This window comes from Acinonyx jubatus, chromosome E2 (assembly GCF_027475565.1).
Source record: "Acinonyx jubatus isolate Ajub_Pintada_27869175 chromosome E2, VMU_Ajub_asm_v1.0, whole genome shotgun sequence".
In the NCBI taxonomy this organism is placed as follows: domain Eukaryota; kingdom Metazoa; phylum Chordata; class Mammalia; order Carnivora; family Felidae; genus Acinonyx; species Acinonyx jubatus.
Window position 1 is genome coordinate 45,970,561 of NC_069396.1, and position 21,356 is coordinate 45,991,916.

Here is a 21,356-nt window from a genome sequence, read left to right on the forward strand (position 1 = left end):
CGCGCCACCCTGCGCCTGCCGGGAAGAGTCACGTGACAGCTGTCGTAAGCGCCTCAGAGAGGAGACGGTAACGTAGTTTCCGTTTCCGCCCCTTCTTCCTTTTCCGGTCCTGGCGGACACCGCTTCGGTTGGATTCTCGGCCCCGGGCCCCGGCGTGGGAGGCGACCGTAGTCATGGCGATGTTTGAGCAGATGAGAGCGAACGTTGGCAAGTTGCTCAAGGGTATCGACAGGTCTGAGCCCGGTCGGAGGGAGCGTTTCTGGCCAGGCGGCGTGGTGGAGAGGATTTTCTAGAGACAGCAAGGGGTGGTCGGGATCCTGGACTTGCTCGGCAGTAGGCTTTCCCACTCTTCCCGGCGGAGATGTTTAAGGAAACGGCGCTGCTTGGACCTACGGACAGGAGATACAGCCTTGCCTACCTCTAACTGCTCCCCCCCCCCCCACCTTTTAATTGCTTTCAGGTCTCTCTGCTTCTCAGCTTTCCCTCTCATAGCCTCAAGATTCCCTTGACTGTGTTCCTCAACCTCTCACTGCGTGTCAGTGTCTCTTCATGTCGTCTTTCTTTTTCCTGTCATGCCATTTATTCAGCACACGTTACTGGAATCTACTCTGTCAGGCTGGGCAGTGCTGGGGACCAGAGGTGACCAAGACAGCTGCAGGCCATGCTTTTCGTGCAGTTCTCAGTTCAGAGTCCAGACAAACCGGACAGTAGGCAGTGAGAGTGGTCAGGCCTGGAGTGGGAGAAGCTAAAAGGAGTCTGGGCGCGGAGGGGGAGAAGGGGGTGAGTGGCAAAGATGTCCAGGAGACCAGGTATACGGGTTACAATGACTGATTGGCTGAGAGGTTAGGGGTGCATCCTAGAAAGGACCCAGGGCTCTGATGGGGTTCAGAGCTTAGGCTTAGGTCTGGAAAGTTGGCAAGTGTTATTAGAGATTATATGGCTGATTCAAGACTTTAGTAGAGTAAGTGGTTAGTGCCAGATTTAGAGGGAAGGAGGAACAGATTGCAGTGCCCCCCCCCCCCCAAGTGACTGGTCTCAGCCCCTGTCTCCTCACTGCTCACCCATCTTGATTCTTCTGTAGGTACAATCCTGAGAATCTGGCCACGCTGGAGCGGTATGTGGAGACACAGGCCAAGGAGAATGCCTATGATCTGGAAGCCAACCTGGCCGTCCTGAAGCTGTGAGTATCTGCCTCCATCCCCGCCTCCAGGCCAGCAACCAGCAGGGTACCGCTGGCAACATTGGATGAGGCTGAAGTTGGGGGTAGCCTTTGGGATGTGGCTTTTCTTGGTGTGCAAAACTAGGAAGCCAAGGGAGTTGGGGCAGGAGGAAAGATGGTTTTTAAAAAAGTAATTACAGGGTACACATATAGGTTAGTACAAAACACAAATGAATAGCTAAGTGAGTATAAGTGAAACCCCATGTGATCACCACCCATAGCATAGAGGTGAGTGTTGCCCAGGGCCCCAGGCCCTTTGCCTTGTATGCTTTGTGCCACCACCTCACCCCCACCCTGGTGACCACTTTAGGTTCTCGTGGTCTGGCTTCATGTGAGTTTACCACACTCGCATGCATACCGATTAGCTTAGCTTACTTTTGTTTGCTTTGAACGTGACGCAAATGTAGCCAGACGGCGTGAGCTTTTCTAGACTCGGCATCTTCCTCGTCTCGCTGGGTTTGTGAGACCCATCCATTTTGTCTGCGGCTGCAGGTTTTTGTTTTTGCTGTTTAGTGCTCTGCTGTGTGACTGTCTTAATTGCCCATTCGCTCGTTGACGGATAGTTGAGTTCCTTCCTCGCGGTGCTTTCTCAACATACTGTCAGTTGTGTAATTTTTATATATTGTCTCGATTCTGACGTCTGGGAAATGGAGATATAACAACACTTGTACTGATGGGGTTGTCCATTGTTTCTGATGATAACTGCTGCTTAGTGGGTGTTTCTCATGCGGTAGCTACCGTGCTGTCAGCTTTTGTGTGTTTTAACTCGGATGCTATACTGCCCTTGTGAAGAAGATAGGGTCGTTCTTGTCCCTTTTTTTCGAGGGAGGAAACTGGTGCACAGAGAATTTAAAATAGGCAGTCCAGGGTCCCTTAGCAGGGAAGTTTAAATCCAAGTAGTCTGGACCGAGAGCTGCTGGAGGGGAGGGGGTGGGTAACAAGGTGACGGGCATTAACGAGGGCATTTTTTGGGATGAGCGGTAGATGTCGTATGTAAGAGATGAATCACTGGGTTCTGCTCCTGAAGCCAAGACTACACCGATGACGAACTTGAATTTTTGTTATTATTACTATTATTTTAATGTTTGTTTATTTTTGAGAGAGAGGCAGAGAGCATGAGCAGGGAGGGGCAGAGAGAGAGGGAGACACAGAATCCAAGTAGGCTCCAGGCTCTGATCTGTCAGCACAGAGCTCGACGTGGGGCTCAAACTCATGAACCACAAGATCATGACCTGAGCCGAAGTCAGATGCCTAACCAACTGAGCCACCCAGGCGCCCCAACTAACTTGAATTTTTAAGGGGATGAGGGGGGCTGGGTGGCTCAGTCCGTTAAGCATCCGACTCTTGGTTTCTACTCAGGTCATGATGTCGCGGTTAGTGAGTTTGAGCCCGTGTCAGGCTCTGCGCTGACAATGCGGAGCCTGCTTGGGATGCTTTCTCTCTGCCTCTGCTCGTGTGCTCACTTGCACTTTATCTCTCTGTCAAAAGTAAAAAAAAAAAAAAAAAAATCCAAGCAGTCTGGTTCCAGGGCCTCAACCACTATTCCAGACTAATAACTTACATTGTCATTTGTGAACCACTTAACAGCATCCGCCTTACTGGGTGGTTGGGAGGATTAACTGTCCCCCATCTGCAGAACAGGGATGTAGGTCAGGGAGGTTAAGGTCACAGAGCCAGAATGCTGTGATTGGGAATGGAGCCCAGGCACGTCCAGCTCCCAAGCTCTGGGCCAAAGCGCTGGGCATCTGATGAGGCCCAGGGACCGGCAGATGCCACGATTGATGTGTCTCTTGTTCCCCTTCTCAGGTACCAGTTCAACCCAGCCTTCTTTCAAACCACGGTGACGGCCCAGATACTGCTAAAGGCCCTCACCAACCTGCCCCACACCGACTTCACACTGTGCAAGTGCATGATCGATCAGGCACATGTATCCTTCTAATTTCCAGGCCGGGCGTGTGGGCGAGGGGGGAGGGCAAGGTAGGTGAATTCACGGGGAAGGGGTCTGTGAGTTCAGCCACAAACACTTGGGCACCTGCTCCAGGCTTGCAGTGCTAGATGGGACATTTTGGTGGCTGAAACAGGTCTGGCCCCTGCCCTCACAGAGCTCACAGCCCAGTGGGGGAGATAGGTCCTCTATCAATGACAGCCAGGAGAAGTCAGGGGTTGGGGTTTAGAGGGGCCAGAGGAGAGGAGGCACCTGCCCCTGCCTGGATGTTAGGGAAGACTTCTTGGAGGAGGAGACATCCGAAAGATGAGCGAAATGAAATATTAAGGAAGGGTGATCAAGCAGAGGGAACAGTACGTAAGGAGGCCTGGAGGAAGAGAAGAGCTTGGTGCTCTTTCAGAGGCAGTAGAGGAAGTTCAGCGCGGCCTTACCACAGATTTCAAGATACATTTTGGTCAGACTCAAAAGGGCACTAGGAAATTATAGAAGGTTTTAAAACCGCAGAGTATTATGGGTAGGTTTCTGCCTTAGAAGGATTCCCATGAGGGTTCTAGCTGATTAAGGAGGAGGAAGTGGGGCCCGAGCACCAGGCAGGAGTCATGAAGAGCTGCATTGACAGCTGTATGTGGCACACTGCTGGCCTTTAGTGACGGTGTTGAGTGAAAATGAACTGGCTTCCCCCCCCCATCTTGCTCTGACCTGCTTTTTTGTGGCTGGTCCAGCACTTGGCCGGGTGGGCCTCCCTCTGCCCGGCGATCACTTGACACACTTGGCAGAGCCACCCCATCCACATCGTGCCCCTTGCTGCTGGCACTCCCGGTCCCCAGGGCTGCCGCGCGCAGCCGAGCTGAGAAGTGGTGGCTTACGCCTTGAACCTGCGCTGCCAGGTGTGTCCGTGGGAGGTCTACCTTCTGCGAAACTGTCCACCTTCTCCAGAGGTCTGCTCTGGTGGCTTAAAAAAAATAGGCTGGGGCGCCTGGGTGGCTCAGTCGGTTGGTTAAGCGTCTGACTTCGGCTCGGGTCATGATCTCACAGTTCGTGAGTTCGAGCCCCGTGTCAGGCTCTGTGCTGACGGCTCAGAGCCTGGAGCCGGCTTCAGATTCTGCATCTCCCTCTCTCTGCTCCTCCCCTGCTCGTGCTCTGTCTCTCAAAAATAAATAAACATCCAAAAAAATAGGCATGTGGTATGGCGTTACAAGTACGGAAAGAGTGTATGGTGGAAAAAGAGGCTTCCTCCCTCCCCTGTCCCGCAGCCACCCCACTCCCCACCGCCAGGAGACAACAGTTGTTTGCAGTTCTTGGGTACCCACCCTGCCAGGGATCCCCTGGGGACGCACAAGTACAGTTGTGTGCGTTCATGTCCATATGCTCCCCACCCCCACGGTGGCGCTCAATGCATGCTGGTATGCATCTTGCTTTCGTATCCCAGCGTGTCTTGTCGCGCCTCTGCGTTGGTTCTCAGAGAGTTGACTCGATCCCAGTATGTGGACAGGCCGGTCGCTGACTTAATTGTCTCCTGTCGTTGGCTCGCCGTTTGCCTTCACAGTTGTGCTTCGGCGGACAGAAGGTGGGCGCGGGGAGATGGCTCGGCCGCGGCCTCCCGAGGCTCAGGTCTGTTTTCCCTTAACGCTTTCCCATCTCAGCAAGAAGAACGACCAATCCGACAGATCTTATACCTCGGGGACCTGCTGGAGACCTGCCACTTCCAGGCCTTCTGGGTAACTTGGCTCCCGGGGCGGGGGGCAGGGTGGGCTGCTGGGCCCGGCACGGCAGCCTGCTGAATGGGATGACCCTGCACATTTGTCGTCCGCCTGCACAGCGGTGGGCGGTGGCTCCCGTGCCCAGGGCTCTGCGAGTGTGACCGCGTGGATTTGTCACCCTCGCAGAGTCCGGACTCCCACGTCGTCCCTTGTGCCCCCAGCACCCAGGGCAGGGCACCCGTGCGTGCCCTCACATCTGTCCTTCCTGCCGAAATCCTCCACCCTCTGAGTGCTCCCTCCCTTTCTTGCTCTAACTGGGGCCCCACCCTCCACTTCTGCAGTGGCCCAGCGGGATGGCCAGGAGCCATCATTCCCAGATCCCGTTTCCCCTTGCACACGCTCAGTCCTGAAGCTCAGGTGTCGGCACTTCCTGCCCCGCCTTGTTGGTTTCGGCCCCCTGGCAACCGCTCCTCCTCTCGTGAAGGACAGAGTTCCTGTGCACTGCCCCACTCCTGTCATTCTCCGATGCTTGAAAAGCCAGAGCAGTGATCCTTCCACCACCTCGACCTTCGGGTTTTTCCAGCTCCTGTCTTCCATGTGGCCTCGGCCCCTGTCTCCCTGTCACGCCCTAGATCAGCTCTCAGGGTGTTGGACCCCTAAGGAGTTAAAAAGAAAAAAAGTACTGGTACTTGGCTTCAGCCATCAGAGCCTGATGTGACCGGTGTGAGTGTGGTGTAGGCTTTGGGGTTTTGAGCAGTTATCCCAGATGATCCGGATGCCTGGCGAAGGTTGGGAGCCACTACCCGGTACTTGTCTTCAGTAATTGCTCCCTTCTCTGCCTACGAATGGCAGGCGTTTCTACCCTCTGACCACTTCCTCCTAGCTTCCCAGCTCACCCCTGCGAGGTCTCCAGCCTGGCAGTTCTTGGGCCTGGCCATCATTTCTAGTTCTCTGTTCTGCTTTTTCCTTTAGTGTAAATTGTGCATCTGTATCTGAGACCAGAGACAGAGGCTGGAGGAGGGCCCCAGGGAGCACGTGACAGCCCAGCCCCACAACCCTCGACCCTCATCCCCTCCCAGCCTAGGGCCTTGCTCCTTGCTCCCCTCCCGGCTCTTTGCACCTTCTCATCCCCTCTCCCCCATCCCGTCTCATCTCAAGGTCAATGAGGTGACCTTCCACCTCATTTTATGGGAAAGTCGAAGCCGCCAAAGCAGAAGTCTCCCACACAGTATTGCCCTCAGCCTCCACGTGTGCTGGCGGCTGACCGAGCACTTTTCTGTTTCAGTGGGTGAATTGTCCCTGCTCCCATCTCCGGCCACCCCTCCCTCTCCTCAGGCGCCGTTCCCCTTCCCTCTCACCCACTCAGTGCCACCACACCAGCGGCTCCCTGCTCTCTTGTAACAGCAAACGGGGCCTTCCCAGATTGTTCTTGTCACCAGAGGACACGTCCACCGTGTAGTTCGTTCCTAGCCTACAAAAGAGAACTCTCCCTGGACCTTCGCCCTCCCTACTACCTCTGCCTCTTGCCCCTTTCCTCTGTTCCCCTCGGAGCAGAAAGGCTCCCGTCCCAGGAAACCCCTCGGTGTCCAGCAGAGCGGTCCCGTCAGCTACCCTGCTCCAGGGGCAGGCTGCTGGCGCTCGGTCTCGCCTTCCCTCCCTGCTCACGTGACCCCACCGCGCTCATTCCATTCAGGCTCTCGTGACCAGCCTTCTGCCCCCCCCGGTCCCCAGCACACACAGTGTGGAGCCCACATTGTCTGCCCCGTCGGCCGCCTCTGATGGGTGGTCACGCTCCGCTCCCCCGGGCCCTTCTATCATTTGGCTTCTATGTATCCTGCCTCACTGGCTGCTCCTTTTCATTGTCCGTGTGGGTTCCTCATTTTCCTCACTAACGTGGGTGGGAGCCCTTGCTGGGTTTGAACAGAAACCTGAAGGAAGTGGGGGTGCTGGCCATGGGGAAGGAGAGTTCCAGACCCAACACCAGCCCGCACAAAGGCCTGGAGGTGGGCGGGTACGTGGTATGTCTGAGGAGCAGGGAGGAGGCCCCTGTGGCTGGAGAAAGGGGCCGAGTGGGAGGAGGTGATAGGCAGGTCCTGTGGGGCCTTGTGGGCCATGGGTGGGACACTTGACCTTTTCAGATCCGAGTGAGACAGCAAGGGGAGGTGGGTGAACACAGTTAGCGAATCTGTCTCTGTTCCCTCTTTGGGTCTGTGGTTTCTGCCTTCTGATTCAAACCCTGGCTCTGTGATTTGGGGCAAATCACTTTGCTGCCCTGAGCTTTGGTTTTTTATCTCTAAAATGGGCATAAAGTAGTAACTTCCATCATAGGATTGCACGCAGAAGAAAAGTTGGCATGGGGGGTGAATGCTCGAGTGTTAACTTCTATTGTTAATTTCATTAATCTTAATATTCTTGGTGTTATTAACATTGTCGTGAGCATTATCTTTGCTTTCCCAGCAAGCCCTGGATGAAAATATGGACCTCCTGGAGGGTATAACTGGCTTTGAAGACTCCGTCCGAAAATGTAAGTTCCTCTCCGTGTCTGGGCTCCCCAGGGGGAAGGGGTAGGGAGTGGCAGCAGGGTCCTGGGGGTGGCCCTTCACCATCTTTGTCCCTGATCTCTACAGTTATCTGCCATGTTGTGGGCATCACTTACCAGCACATTGATCGCTGGCTACTGGCTGAGATGCTCGGGGATCTGACCGGTAAGGCCTCTCTGGGTCCCTGGTGCCAGTCTAGGAGGCTGGGGGTGGTCAGGGGCAGTGGGCCTCCACCAGTTCCTCGGCTGGACCCACCCTGCGTCAGCAAGTCATTCGAAGGCACAGCCCAGCTCATTACTGAGGGAGTGAGGAGCTGGCGTGAAACGTACTCTTTCGTGGAGATCCTGTGGCATTCATTTATTCTGCCTAAGTTCTTTGAATGCCTTCTCTGTACCAGGCACTGTTCTAGGCCTTGGGGATACAGCAGTAGCGAAACAGAATGGTTCGGGTTTGCTCTCCTCAGAAACAAATAACAAGATGAGATGTGTGTGTTTCGTGTCAGCTCGTGGGGGTGAGGTGGCTAGGTCCCTCAGTGGAGTTAGGCCAGGAGCCTGAAGGCCAAGCAGACGAGGCTGCTGAGGCAGGGACGCGCGAGTCTCATTCACAGAGCGGCCAGGGTGCCTGGCGGAAGCACGGTGAGCGAGGAGCAGAGGTGGTGGCGGGAGGGAGAGCCTCAGATGCCATGGGGCCTCCTGAGGACTTAGTCCTTTGTCCTGAGTGATCTGGAGCCCCAGGAGGGTTCTGAGCAAGGAGGGACATGATCAGATTGGGTTTTTTAAAAAATCCTTCCAAAAGAAAGAAAGAAAGAAAGAAAGCTGTGTTTATATATTTGCTTATTTCTACAAGAAGTAACACAGGAAGAAAAATAAAATGAAGAAAAGTGGTTATTCCTTGGAGGGTCAGGGGTGAGATTTGTCTGGTACCTTATTGGGTAGTTCTGCTCTTTGTTCCGGGTAGGTGTACGTGTGTGATTTTAGTTTTTTTAGCAGAAACTGACTTTTGTTGGACACTGTTTCAGGCACTGTACTAAGTGCTTTACATCAGATATTTTATTTGTTTACTTATTTATTTTTAAAGTTTATTCATCTTTGAGAGACAGAGAATGAGCAGGGGAGAGGCAGAGAGAGAGGGAGACACAGAATCTGAAGCAGACTCCAGGCTCTGAGCTGTCAGCACAGAGCCCGACGCGGGGCTCAAACCCATGAACCATGAGATCATGACCTGAGCTGAAGTAGGCCACTGAACTGACTGAGCCACTCAGGTGCCCCAATATTTACGTATTTAAAAGTGAAATTAGGGGCATCTGGGTGGCTCAGTCAGTAGAGCATCTGACTCTGGATTTCGGCTCAGGCCATGATTTCACGGTGGTGAGATCCAGCCCTTCATGGAGCCTGCTTAAAATTCACTCTCTCTTAGCCACTTTGGGTGGCTTAGTCAGTTGAATGTCTGACTCTTGATTTGAGCTCGGGCCATGATCTCATGGTTCATGGGTTAGAGCCCCGTGTTGGGCTCTGCACTGACAGGGTGGAGACCGCTTGGGATTCCCTCTCTGCCCCTCCCCCGTACTTGCAGGCTCTCTCTCTCTCTCTCAAAAAAAAAAAGATTGTCCCTCTTCTGCTCGTGAGTGCACTCTTCCTCTCTCTTAAAAAGATAAAAGTCAAAAAGGGATGAAACTGCTTTCAGACTTGAGTCTAAAGAGAAGCAGATCAATCCGTATCAAATCGCTAATAGTCACACAAAAGAGTGACTTCAAGGAGCTGGACCCTCTAGCTGAACGTCCTTACTGGCGTATTTTTTAAGGGCAGAAACCGGACTGCAAAGAAATTCCCAACTGATGATCTGGGCTTATTGTTAGTGACAGCGATGACATAATTTTGGAACCATTTCAAAGTTGCGTGGAAAAGCAGAGAAGGAAGCTCACTACTGTTGTTAGACACGAGGATTTGCCCTGGGGAGAGAAAAGCGAGTTAGAAAATAAAAGAAGTTTAGCCAAAAGCTCTGTAAGGTGAGGGTTGGAAAGCTAAAAGGCTCCCTCTGGCTGCCGTTTGGAGAATGAACCATAGAAACGCAGGAGACACTGGCGGCTGGGAGTTGGTCAGGGAGGGTGCCCTGGCCTTTGGCTGCCTGGTACTGTGGGCTCAGGGTGACTGAGCCCCTGCACCGCCTGTGTCACCTGCAGACAGCCAGCTAAAGGTGTGGATGAGCAAATATGGCTGGAGCGCTGATGAGTCGGGCCAGATCTTTATCTGTAGCCAGGAGGAGAGCATCAAGCCCAAGAACATCGTGGAGAAGATCGACTTTGACAGTGAGTGGTGCCTCAAGGCCTCGGGCTGTGGGGCTAAGGAGATGCCCTTCAATAGACCAAGGCTAGGGCCCCCAGGGACTTGGGTGGTTACCTTCTGGTTCAGGGCCAGGAGATTTGTATCTGCCAGACTCCATGGACCTGTTTTCCAGGCCTCCCTGCTGAGGGAGGGATGGGGGGGGGTGTCCTTCCTTGGGACACCCCAAGGCTTGGACGGGCCTTGCAGGGTGTCTCCACACCTTTACTGGTCGTGGGGGCTCTGTTGGCCCTCTGTCCTTGGGGGTAGTGCCAGTTCTGGAGCTGGGTTGCTGGGTGGAGATCTTGGTTCTGTTTCTTAGCGGTGTGCCTTTGGGCAAGTGATTTTACCTCTCTGTGCCTTAGTTTTCTCATCTAAAAAGTGGGGATCAGAGCACCAGTCATTATGACAGATACTACATAGTTCCTTACACTTCTAAGTCATACGGTCCTCACGTGAACCCTGAATGGTAGGGGCTGTTACTGTAAAGTACCGAACAATATCATAATAACCTACCTCACGGAGGTATGAGGGCAAAGTGAACACTTCGCAAAGCTCTGCCACGTCAGCCGTGGTCATCGCTGTCAACACACGCTGAACTAGCACAGGCCCCACAGATCCCTCAGCTGAGAACAGAGTGAAATAGCTGTGAGGTTAGTGCTCTCACCTGCTCAGTACATGTGTCTGAGCGAGAACCTGGGGCCGGGGATGGGCTGCTCCCTTGCACCTTGGGTCTCCTCCCCGTCCCTTGGTACGAACCTGGTGTTTTTAAAGGTATGTCCTGGTACAGCATGCCTTCTCAGTACAAACCAGCTAATTTGGTATTAACTTAGGAGCATGATCGAGTGGAAAGTCAGCTCTGCGCTTAGGGACTGTGGCCCCTCACTCTAAATGAGAGGTGCCCCCTGTGTGGGGGCTCAGGTGGGAAGTCACTGGAGCGAGGGGCTCTGCAGTGAGGAGCTGGAAGTCCGGTGTTTCCGGCGTCTTGCACGTAGTATATAGTCAGTGTCACTGTGAGAGTGGTGAGAATAGCAAACAGCTTGTACCAGGCGTTGCTCTAAGCACGTCATTTAACCCTCTTGATTGTGTGTGTGTATGTGGGGGGGTGCTTTATGCAGTTGGGGAAACTGGTTTTAATTAACTCACCTGAGGTCACCCATCTGGTATGAGGCAGAGTTGTGATGAGGGCTTGGGTCTCCTTGCTTTGGTCCCGATTTTTAACTACTGCCCTGACTGCCTTTGTGGGGCACCTGGCTGGCCCAGTAGGTAGAGCATGAGCTCTCGGGGTCATGAGTTCAAGCCCCATGCTGGGCATAGAGACTACTTTAGACAAACAAACAAAAGCCAAACTGCCTTGTGTAGGTGACCAGGGCCCAGAAGGGGTTTGCGATCTGCCACCCCTGCAGAATTGTGGGTGTCATGGCTGCTGGCTGGAGGTTGGTCTCCCGTTCTTCCCGTTGACCTGCTGCCCCTTCTCTCCTCAACAGGTGTGTCCAGCATCATGGCCTCCTCACAGTAACTCGGCAGGCGCTTAATAAAGATTTATTGACTTCTTATTCCTGTTGTCTCCTGCTCTTTGGCTTCCTGCCTCTGCCCCTTGCCCCCCAGAGGGAGCCCAGGAGCAGGCCTCTGCCCTCCCTGTGCAGGTGCCCCCTCCGCCCTGGCTCCTGTCCAGTGGCCTGGGGACTTCGGGCTCCTCTCTTCCCTCTTCAGGTTTCCTTCCCTGCCCCACCCCGGCAATCGACTTTCCACCCCCACCTTCCTGACCTGTCAGGTCACAAGTAGTGAGCAGGCGACCCTGAGTCAGCCAGGAGGAGGAGGAGGTGAGGAGGATGTAGGAGTCTAGCCTTGCAGCTGGGTGTGGGGCTCTTCCACCCTCTCGAAAACCCAGGTGAACAGGAGCGGCTTCCCGGTGAAGGGAGGCTCCACCTTTGCCCTTTGGTCTCACGTGTAGGCGCCAGAGGCTCCTCAGTAGCCGGAGGATTGAATGGAGGAGGATCCAGTCGGCCTCCTATCCCGGCTACTGCTCAGACCGTTGTGTGTCCTTGGCTTGGTGACTCTCCCTCTTCCTCGGTTTCCTCATCTGGGAACGGGGAAGAACGACGCCCATTTGTGTCGAGTTGGGGAGTTCCATCAGCTCTTGCCAGTAACATTCTCTTCGGGGCCTAACTTGTTCTTGGCTCTTAGAAAACAGGAGTCATTGCTAATTTAAGATCAAGAGTTTGGGGGCACCTGGGTGGCTTGGTTAAATGTCTGACTTGGCTCAGGTCATGATCTCATGGTTCATGAGTTCGAGCCCCACGTCGGGCTCTGCTGACAGCTCAAAGCCTGGAACCTGCTTCAGATTCTCTCTCTCTCTCTCTCCCCCCCTCTCCCCCTCTCTCCCTCCCTCCCTCCCTCCCTCCTTCATTTGCATTCTGTCTCCTGTCTCTAAAAAATAACATTAAAAAAGTTTGTCTCCAAGGCTGCAAACTAGTCCTCACCATTCTTAGAGAGACATTACAAGAATTGGGATTTTCGGCTAGGCCATGCTCCCCCTGCCCTACCACCCCATCCCCCAGTCCCAGCCTACACCAGCCAGGAGGCCTAGCCAATGTTATTTGATGTGTACCTGCGCTGATGATTCCTATTTTACATAGGAAATATTTCCGAGTCTTGGCAGAGTGACCTCGGGAAAGTGTCTTCCCCTCTGAGCCTGCTGTCTGCAGGAAGAGGGGGTGGAGACTATAGTGACCGCCTTTGGGGGAAAGTGGAGGAAAGGAAATGCCATAAGATGTCGAGTCCCTGGTGTAGACTGGCAGCTTCATTCTTGTAAGCCATGAGGCGTGAACTTTGCCTATGGGGAGGGCAGTGGCTCTGCCCCAGCTGTCACCCTTCTCAGCCCTCCCTTCTCTGCTTGAGTGCACACCCATCATTCTTTTGAGGACACTGACTTGGGGAGCCGGGGTAGGGCGGGACACCCTTTGCCCTGGGTTCCAGACCTGAGCAGGAGCCAGGAACTAGGGTGTGCCCGAATCCTGGGGACAAAGAGTGCTTCTGTAACTAGTGACTTGAGAGCCAGCTCTACAAGGTGGCAGCTCATAGTGGCTGCTATTTGAGTTAGCAAAAGGCACCCCGGCTGGATGAGTATGGCTCCCGCTCAACCCACTTGACAGGTGCCTTTGTGTAAAATACAACCTGCACAACTGACCGTGGCTGCTCCGCAAGGAAGAGGAAATGACCTCTACCTCTTTTGAAAGCACATTCCTTCCTGCTTAGTCTACCTGCTTTTGCTCTAGGAGGATCCTTTGAGCAACTAAGAACTTGATCTAGAGAAAGACTGCCTGGGTTCAAACCCCTGCCTAGCGCCTTTTGGGCATATTGGTTAACCTCCCTGTGCTTGTTTTACAACCAAGGAGAGTACCCACTGAAGTCGTTGCTGTGAGTTAATGCTTTAGAGGAGTTTAGAACAGTTTGGCATATAGTTAAGAGGTGATACACTTGACACCTGTCATGCTCACTTGGGCTTAGGGGTGTTATTTCATTTGCTTCCATAGTCACCTCTAGACACCCCAGTATCTGTGCGTGCTCTCACTCTTAAGAGGACATAGCTCTTTTTCGTCTTGTCTCACTAACTAGAATTAATGATGGAATACATCAGGGGCACCTGACTGGCTCCGTCGGCATAGCCCGCGACTCTTGATCTTGGGGTCGTGAGTTCAAGCCCCATGTTGAGCATAGAGCTTAACTAAAAACATAAAATGTTGTCACAAATAACATTTATCAATAAATAAAGGGAGCCTTTAAGCCTCACTGACGGCGGGCCAAACTCCAACTCTGAGCCCTTTGTGTGGAAGATTTTTCTGTGTCTGTCGGAAGCAGGCAGGGTGGGGCAGATGGCCCATAGCCCCAGTGGCTCTCCCTGCCAACTAGGCCCAGCATAAAAGTTCTGGATTTGTTCTCCAGGTCACAGCCAACACTCCTGGATCTTTGGCCAGATCCTGGCATCCCTTGGGAACATGGGCTGCTGCCCGGGCCTTGTCCACTTCCTTTGCGTGCCGTTGGATGCCTTCCAGTGACTTTGAGAGAGGTGGGGAGAAGTCTGTGGGCTCCCATACCTGGAGGAGCCATGTTTTCTCATCCCCATTCCCGGTAGCTGACTGTGACCTTTCACACTGTGGGCCAGTTCCTGCTCTAGTCAAACTTGAATGCTTACCTTCTTACCTTCCCTAAATCCAATCAAGTTCACACTCCCCTGTCCCTCACATCCAAACCTTGGAAACCATCTTGAGTCTGGATTCTTCCCTCATTCTCATGGCCACCCCTGCCCCCATCCAATTCAGGACAGTAAGCCCTGTCAGCTCCACTTTCCCACATCCTTCCACTGCCCCACCTGCATAGCTCCCTCCTCCTCCAGGACCCTGGCCCTGTCCCTGCTCACCTGGACCTTTGTGGCAGCCTCCTGGCTGGTCTCCCTGTGTTTACTCCACCTACAGTCTGTTCCCCTCCTGTGGCTGCTGGATCCTGTAAACAGTAGTGGATCCCAGCCATCCCCTGCTTAGGGTCCCCCCTTAACTTCCCATTGCATTTCCAATAAAATTCGAACTCCTAACCACGGTTTTAAGTCCATCCATTCATTCACGTAAGATTTATTAAGCTTCTGTCTTGTGCTAGACGCTGCTTGAGAGACTAGGGATACAGCAGTGACCAAAGATCCCCACTCTCATGGGCTGACGTTCTTGGGAAGGAGACAGATAAACACGGTAAATAAGCCAAATGGTATGTTGAATGGTGATCAGTACTCCAGAAGAAAAGCAAAGGAGGGAAGGTGTAGGATGCTATTTTACTAAGGTGGTCAGGGAAGGTCTCACTGAGGAGGTGATATTTCTGCAGACCTGTAGGAGAGGAGGCTGTGTAAGCCCCAGGGATCCAGTAACTGGGAACAGTGTTCCAGGCAGTGGTAACAAGGTATCATCCAGCACAAAGGCCTGAGGCTGGAACGTGCCTGGTATGTTTGAGGAACACCAAGGAGGTCAGCAGTGTGGCAGAAGCTCAGAGATTGAGAGGGAGAGAAGGAGGTGAGCTGGGAGAGGAAATGTGGACAAGATGGGGAAGACCTTGTGAAGCTCCAGGGGTCTCTTGTTTCAAAAGCGGGGCTGGGCTGGGCCAGGGCAGGGAAGACTTCTTCTTCAGCCTTTCCTCCTTTCCTTGACTTTGACTTGTACTCAGTGTTGCACCAAGGAGGGGTTCTGAGCAGAGGAGGGAGAGACTTGATTTGACTCAGGTGTTTACTGGCTCCCTTGGGCTTCCTGTGGGAAAGAGAGTGGGGTTGGGGGACCGGGAAGGGGAGCAGGAAGCGGGTGAGAGGCCGGTGCAGTGGTCCAATGGTCCAAGGAAAGACAAGGCAAGGGTGGACAGGACTAGGGTGGGGCCATGGGGGGGGGGGGAGGAATGGGTGGATTTTGTATATACTTAAAAAAAATTTTTTTTCTAGCGTTTATTTATTATTGAGAGACAGACAACGTGAGCAGGGGAGGGGTAGAGAGAGGGGGAGACACAGAATCGGAAGCAGGCTCCAGGCTCTGAGCTGTCAGCACAGAGCCCGACCCGGGGCTTGAACTCACCAACTGCGACATCATGACCTGAGCTGAAGTCGGTTGCTCAACCAACTGAGCCACCCAGGTGCCCCTGTATATACTTTTAAGATAGAACTGACAGAATTTCCTGAACTGGATGTAGGGTGTGAAGACAAAGAGGAGGCAAGGATGAATGCAAGGTTTGTGGCCTGCAGAGCTGGAAGACTGCAGGTGCCATGAACTGTGATGGATGGGGATGACTGTGGGGTGATCAGGTTTGGGAAGATCAGAAGCTTGGCTTTGGACATTTAAATTTGAGAGGGCGGGGCGCTTGGGTGGCTCAGTCAGTTTAGTGGCCAGCTCTTGATTTCACTTCAGGTCACGATCTCATGGTTGAGATTTAGCCTGGCGACTGGTTCTGTGCTGACAGCATGGAACCTGCTTGGGATTCTCTCCCTCTCTCCCTCTCTCCCCTTACCCCGTCCACATGCTTTCTCTCTTTCAAAACAAATAAACTTAATTTTTTTCGAGAGGGCTATTAATGTGGCAATGTCATTTATCTGTATTTATTTGCTTATATATTGTTGCCCTCCCCCTTTTGAGCCACTTGAGAACTAATCATGCTTGTCATACTTAGCACTCCATTGCCAATGCCCAAGAGCAATGCCTGGCACACTGTAGGTGCTCAAATGAATGTTTGTGGAATGAATGAAGAATAGACAAGTCTCCAAACTCCTTTACCTTCCCAGTCAGCCAGTATCTATTCCAACCCACCTAATTCTCATGTGTATTTCATGAATCCTTCACGTCTGTGTTCAAGTGTCCTCCTTTTCTGAAAAGCCTACCCTGAGTACTTTTTAAAAATATTCCATTCATGCTTAATTTTTCTCCATAACACTTATCACCTTGGAATATTCTTCCTAAAATTTTGTTTGCTATCTTCCTTCACTACAAGGTAGTTCCACAAGGGCAAGGATTTTTGTCTCTCTTGTTTAGTGCCAATGCGTAAAACATGATCTGGCACACAGGAGGCGTTTAATAAATATTTGTTGAATTTGTGTTGTTGAATGAGAATACAGGCCCCAGCAGGTTAAGGCTTGATGGCGGGACCCGCCTTATGAATCATTCATGATATGGCCCCGCCCACAGGTGGAGAACGCGCGCTCACGCGGGAGAGGGGACGCGGCTCGTACTTGGGCCGAAAGGGTGGTCCGGGAAGTGGACTCTGCGCAGGCGCCGAGCTCCCCGAGGCGGGTCTCAGCCCTTTCCTGGTTAGGAGGCGCGCGCGCGCGCGGGAGGGCGGCGGCGGCGGCGCGGTGCGCAGGCGCGGCAGGCAGTGCGCAGGCGCTGGGGGAGGGCGGGCTGAAGCAGCTGAAGCGGCGGCGGCGGCGGCGGCGGAGGCTCGGGCAGAGGGGCGGGAGCTGCGGCGGGAGCGGACGGGCTGGTGGGCGAGCAAGAGGCGGCGGAATGGTGGACTACCACGCGGCGAACCAGTCGTACCAGTACGGCCCCAGCAGCGGGGGCAATGGCGCCGGCGGCGGAGGCAGCATGGGCGACTACATGGCCCAAGAAGACGACTGGGACCGGGACCTGCTGCTGGACCCGGCCTGGGAGAAGCAGCAGCGCAAGGTGCGCGGCCCGCGGGCCGGACGGGCTGGAAGGGGCGCTTCCGAGGGAGGCTGGGGGCCGGCAAGGGGGTTGGAGGGTCTTGAGAGACAATTGGAGGGGTCTGTGATGGGAATCGGGGGTGTTGAGAAGGAATTGGCGGGATTGGGAAGGGGTTTGGAGTCCTGAGAAGGAATTGTAGAACTTGGGCAAGGAATTGAGAGTCTGAAGAAATCATTGGCGGCCTAGTAGGGAATATGGAAGTCTGAAAAAACGAATCAGAGAGCCCGATGAAGGAATTGGACGGTCTGGGCGGGATATTGGGGGAAATCGAGAGAAGCTTGTAGCCTCTAAAATGGAATTGGGGTCTAAGGCGGGATGGAAGGTTCAGAGGATGGTTGGGGGTGCGGAGAGAAACGGGGGAGTCTGGAATTCGTGGGCCAGGATGGAATTAATGTCGGGGAGCCTGAACAGGAGCTCGAAGATGGAGGGGGTTATTTGGAGTGCAGAAAGGTCCGAAGGTTGGGGTTGGGGGGAGTTCTAAAGGGGATGGAGATTCTGGAAGTCTGAAGATGGAGTAGGGGTGCTAAGAAAGGAATGTGGAGTCTGAAGAGTAGTGGGGGGGGGGGAGACCTGGGAGACTTGGAAGATGAGAGGGGCAGAGGAAAGAAGTGGGTGTGAGACTGTGGCATGGGGTGTGAGGATGGGCAGGGGTGCGAACAGAAGAAGGGAGCTGTAAGAAGTGCTTGAAGGGTTGAGGATTATTTGGAGTGCCCTGTTCTAAAGGGAAGAGGAGAAGATTGGGAAGCAGGAGGAGTGAGGAATTGATGAACAGGGTGAAGGGGATGGTCCCTGGAGTGTTTGAAGAGGGGAGTCTGAAGAACTGATTCAAGGTTGAAAAGCTAGGTAGGGGGTTGGATGGAGCCTAAGGAAAAGGTAGTGTGGAAAAGGTGAGCATGGTGGAGAGAATGTGAGCGACGGAATGGCGGGTAATGGGAGGGAGGTTAGTTTAGGAAAATGAAAGTCTCATTAGGAACACAGTGTGTGAGATGGACCGAGGAAGAGGAAGGAATTTGGAGGGGGGAGGGCTTTTAGAGGCGCAGTCCCGGGACTGCAAAGTGGGGTGGTGGGGGGAGGGAGAATAAGGGAGGAAGCGGCGAGTGTCCAGGAAGAATTGCGTCTTTGGGGGGAAAGGGGTGAAGGGACCCTAAAGCAGCGTCTGTTTTCAGGTGGCATGTTGGGGTGTGGAAGCAACTTAGGGGGGACCACAGTAGTGAAAGGGAGATCAAAAGGAGTGGGAGGCCCAGAGGAGGTAATGGGGGGGGCGGGATAAGTCAAGGTGGTTGAGGAGGGGAGCTCTCATGATAGAAGAGAGGGTTTGAGTGTGTGCAGGAAGAGCCAAAGAAAGGAGTGTGTTGAGTGGGTGTGTGTGTTGGGAGGGGTTGTGTAACGTGTGTGTGAAGAGAGTAGCAGGTACTCGAAGTTAGAGGCTTTTAATAGGTTCTGGAGATCTGGGTTTCCTTCCCAGCTTTGTTCCTAATCAGTTTTGTGGCCCTGGGCAAGACCCTTGCTCTCTTAGTACAGTTCTGTCATGTGTAAAATGAGGAGGGGTCGAAGGAGGCCCTTCTGTGATGCTGCAAAGATGGATGTGGCTGGTATTGGGACTTTGGAGGGTGGGCCTGGTGGAGTTTTTCAGGAACGTGGCGGGCAGACTCAAGGTGTTTGAGCGGTGAGCTGAGGAACGAGAGTGGAGAGTGTGACTGGAAGCCTCTTGAGGGTGTGAATTGGCACTCAGGGTCTCTTTGCAGGCCCCCCCCCCCCCCACCCAAGCATGGAGGGAGAGGGTGAAAGGAGCAGCTGTTCCAAGGCAGCCTGGGGTGGGGCCTGGCATAACCTTGAGTAAATTCCCAGCCTCTGCTTGAATTTCCTCATCGGTAGTGGGGGTGGTGGTGGTCTTATCCATTGAGCCACCTACCTCAGGGTGGGCAGCTTGAGATAATCTGAACTATAAATGCTTTTTGAGGGTAGAGTGAGGTCTAGCCAGCAGCCACAACAATAATTTATTGCCCGAGGCAGTGCTGGGTTGGAAAAGGTTAAGAGTTGCCAAGAGACTTGGAAAGTCGGGAGAGGGACAGGGGACCACAGGATTATTTTCGAGAATTTCTGGGATCTGTCTTCTCCGGCTCCGAGTGCATGGGAAGGTGAATCCTTCTTTTCTCTCAGGTACTGGAGGTGAGGGAACCTTCCTTTTCCTTCCCTTCCTGTCTTCTACCCTTCCCCAAGTGACTCCTTTTGCTAGCTCACTTCCACTCCCTTCTGGGAGTTAGGGTGTGTGCTCCTTCGTGGTTATAGTCTCCCTTGCACACTGGGTGAGGCCGGGGCACCATTCATGTCTGCCTGGGTGGGAACGAGGACTCAATGGAACCCCAAGGCCTCGCTGCTCTGTGTTATTTTCCCTCTTCCTTTCCTTAAGGACTGGGCAAGGTTGAGGGAAAGGGTCGCTCACAGCATCCTCTAATACAAGTTGCTTACAGTTCTCGGTGAGGACCAGATTCTAGTATGTCCAGCTTTATACCTACTGCAGCAGATATTTACATGTAACTGTTCTTTGCAGGAAAATATTGCTTCGCTGCTGTGCACTCTCCTGTTATGGATCAGGGATCCTTTATGAAGGGGGGGAGGGGGTAATGGAAAAGAATATATACATAAGTTTGGACTGTCCTTTCCCTTCTAAGAGGACTCTCCCCCTCCCCGCCCCCTGCTCCCTCCAAACAGTCCGGCTGAGTTTTTCGACATTACAGTGTCGCTTTAGTGAATAACAGGTTGCCCTTCTTGCCTCTCCAAGGCTGAGCCCCTGGCACTTGTGCATATACTCACATACTCTGAAAATCTGTGTCCAGGATAGCTGTAGTCCCTTCAAGTGTGTGGAATTGAATTCTTCTAGGGATTAGGCAAGGGTTGGTTCGAGTCAGGGTGTGTGTGTGGCTTCCGGTGAAGCCATTTGCCCTGACTTCTGAGACCCCTGTAACCAAGGCATTACCTGATAAGTAGGTTATGCAACATTTCTGACGTGGAAGGTCCTAGATTTTCTCCTGGGGATGGGCGAAGGACTGGTCTGGTTTTTGAGCAGATTCTCCAGCAATTACAGTTCTCGGCCACAGTTCTTTCTCCTAGTTGCCAAAAGGGGCCTAGGTAGTCTTGCTGCTACCCCTGCTCTCCAGGACAGGAGAGGTCTCTTGACAGCTCGTCCAGAACCTCCTCAGTAGATCAAGAAGAAATGCCTCCTTTGCTGGGCTTGCATGTTCATTGAAACATCACTGCTCACAGGGCAGGCCCTCACTGTTTAGATCCCTGACCTTTGGCTCCGGCTGTATTAAGGGTGAGTTAATTATTTGAACGTTCTGATGGTGTTTTGTTTTTCTCCGACAGGTTTTTTTTTTTTTTTTTAAGGCTAACAATAGACCCCCCAAAGTAGCCATCTGTTATTTTGTTCCATTACTTTAATTGCTTCCCTCTTAGGATCTGGCTAAGACTGACAGGTCCTTAGCAGCTTTTAAAATTAAATAACATACCTACAAAAAATAAATACATACATAAATCGATGATAAAAACTTAAACGAACTTAACTGTCATCTAGAAATGAGACTGCAAATATGGGAGGGGGACAGCTATGCTCTGCTCTCTCGGGAGATGGGTGGGGGAAGCCACTGAGCCACTAGCACTCTATTCCCTCCCCATCCCCTGACACTGTGTTTCGGAACACAGCTTTTCTGATGACTGCCAAAGAGGGGAGGTGTTGGGGGAATGGCCCCGGGAGTAACAGTGCCCCTGGTAGCCACTCACACTCACTCAGTCGAGAGCTGGTCTGTGAAGTGGGAGTGGTGCCTGCTGATACATCTAATCCTAGGCGGTCCAGGGTGGCAACCCAGGGTTGCCCTCTGCCTTTTGAAACACCCTCCCTGGTTCCGGCTTCCAAGACCAACAAGGAGGCTACCCTGGCAGCAGGGAGCTGACTCACCCTCCGGGTTGGGACTGGGGCTAAATGGTTTTATTTAAGGGCAGCCAATTGCCTGGCCTCAAGCAGACTTCCTTGTGGGGAAAGTGTTTGGTGACATGTTGGAGGAAAACAGCCCTGGAAATGAGGGTGATGTTTTAATATTGGTGTTGCTGGTGCTGTTAAACTCCCGAGATGCATTCAGGGAGGTCATTTAAGAGGTGCGAGTGCACTCTCAAAACGTCTTTTTAATCAGATTTCAGGGGAGCAGGGACCAGTCTGCATTCTGGCCTTAAGCCTCTGGGGTGGGGACCTCTGTCATTTAAAATTTAAACACATACTCCAGCCATGGCAGACTTTGGCCAGACGGCACTGTTTTCCAGTTACCTGAGTGAGTAGCAAGAGGACAGTAAAGCGAGTGGAACCAAAAGAGAATTGATTTGAGAAGGCGCAAGGAATTTCTGAGACTGTTGAGATGAA

At 53.0% G+C, this 21,356-nt stretch overlaps 2 protein-coding genes and 1 long non-coding RNA gene across 8 annotated transcripts in view; 2 read left to right on the plus strand and 1 right to left on the minus strand.

Moving 5' to 3' along the window:
- The first annotated feature begins 74 nt into the window (after positions 1–74).
- EIF3K (eukaryotic translation initiation factor 3 subunit K) lies at positions 75–11,278 on the plus strand. 2 transcript variants are annotated; one of them, XM_027044606.2, is made up of 8 exons: positions 75–232; positions 1,082–1,180; positions 3,026–3,146; positions 4,802–4,882; positions 7,322–7,388; positions 7,492–7,569; positions 9,584–9,709; positions 11,210–11,278. In XM_027044606.2, the coding sequence occupies exons 1-8, from the start codon at positions 174–176 to the stop codon at positions 11,239–11,241; spliced, it is 663 nt and encodes a 220-aa protein (XP_026900407.1). In that variant the 5' UTR covers positions 75–173; the 3' UTR covers positions 11,242–11,278. The 2 variants fall into 2 exon arrangements, with proteins under 2 accessions (XP_026900407.1, XP_014933747.1); XM_015078261.3 differs by having other exon boundaries at positions 4,808–4,882.
- LOC128313163 (uncharacterized) lies at positions 1,095–21,240 on the minus strand. Its single transcript, XR_008293449.1, has 3 exons — positions 19,923–21,240; positions 11,490–11,805; positions 1,095–10,348 (listed from the first exon to the last, which is right to left on the minus strand). It is a non-coding gene; the product is annotated as an uncharacterized LOC128313163 (long non-coding RNA).
- ACTN4 (actinin alpha 4) overlaps positions 16,652–21,356 on the plus strand; it is a 70,627-nt gene continuing 65,922 nt past the window's right edge. For 3 of the 5 annotated variants that reach the window (XM_027044631.2, XM_027044634.2, XM_053209976.1), the window contains exon 1: positions 16,654–16,906. In XM_027044631.2, coding sequence (XP_026900432.1) covers positions 16,745–16,906 — 162 coding nt within the window. In that variant the 5' untranslated portion in view covers positions 16,654–16,744. Of the gene's footprint in view, positions 16,907–21,356 lie in introns of all 5 variants that reach the window. The other 2 variants (XM_027044635.2, XM_027044633.2) reach the window with 2 other exon arrangements.

Excerpts from the sequence above, each read along its gene's own strand:
- EIF3K (XM_027044606.2), top strand. The coding sequence starts at position 174 with ATGGCGATGTTTGAGCAGATGAGAGCGAACGTTGGCAAGTTGCTCAAG. Across the intron at positions 7,389-7,491 it reads TGAAGACTCCGTCCGAAAAT|TTATCTGCCATGTTGTGGGC; the intron begins GTAAGTTCCTCT and ends TGATCTCTACAG. Across the intron at positions 9,710-11,209 it reads GGAGAAGATCGACTTTGACA|GTGTGTCCAGCATCATGGCC; the intron begins GTGAGTGGTGCC and ends TCTCCTCAACAG.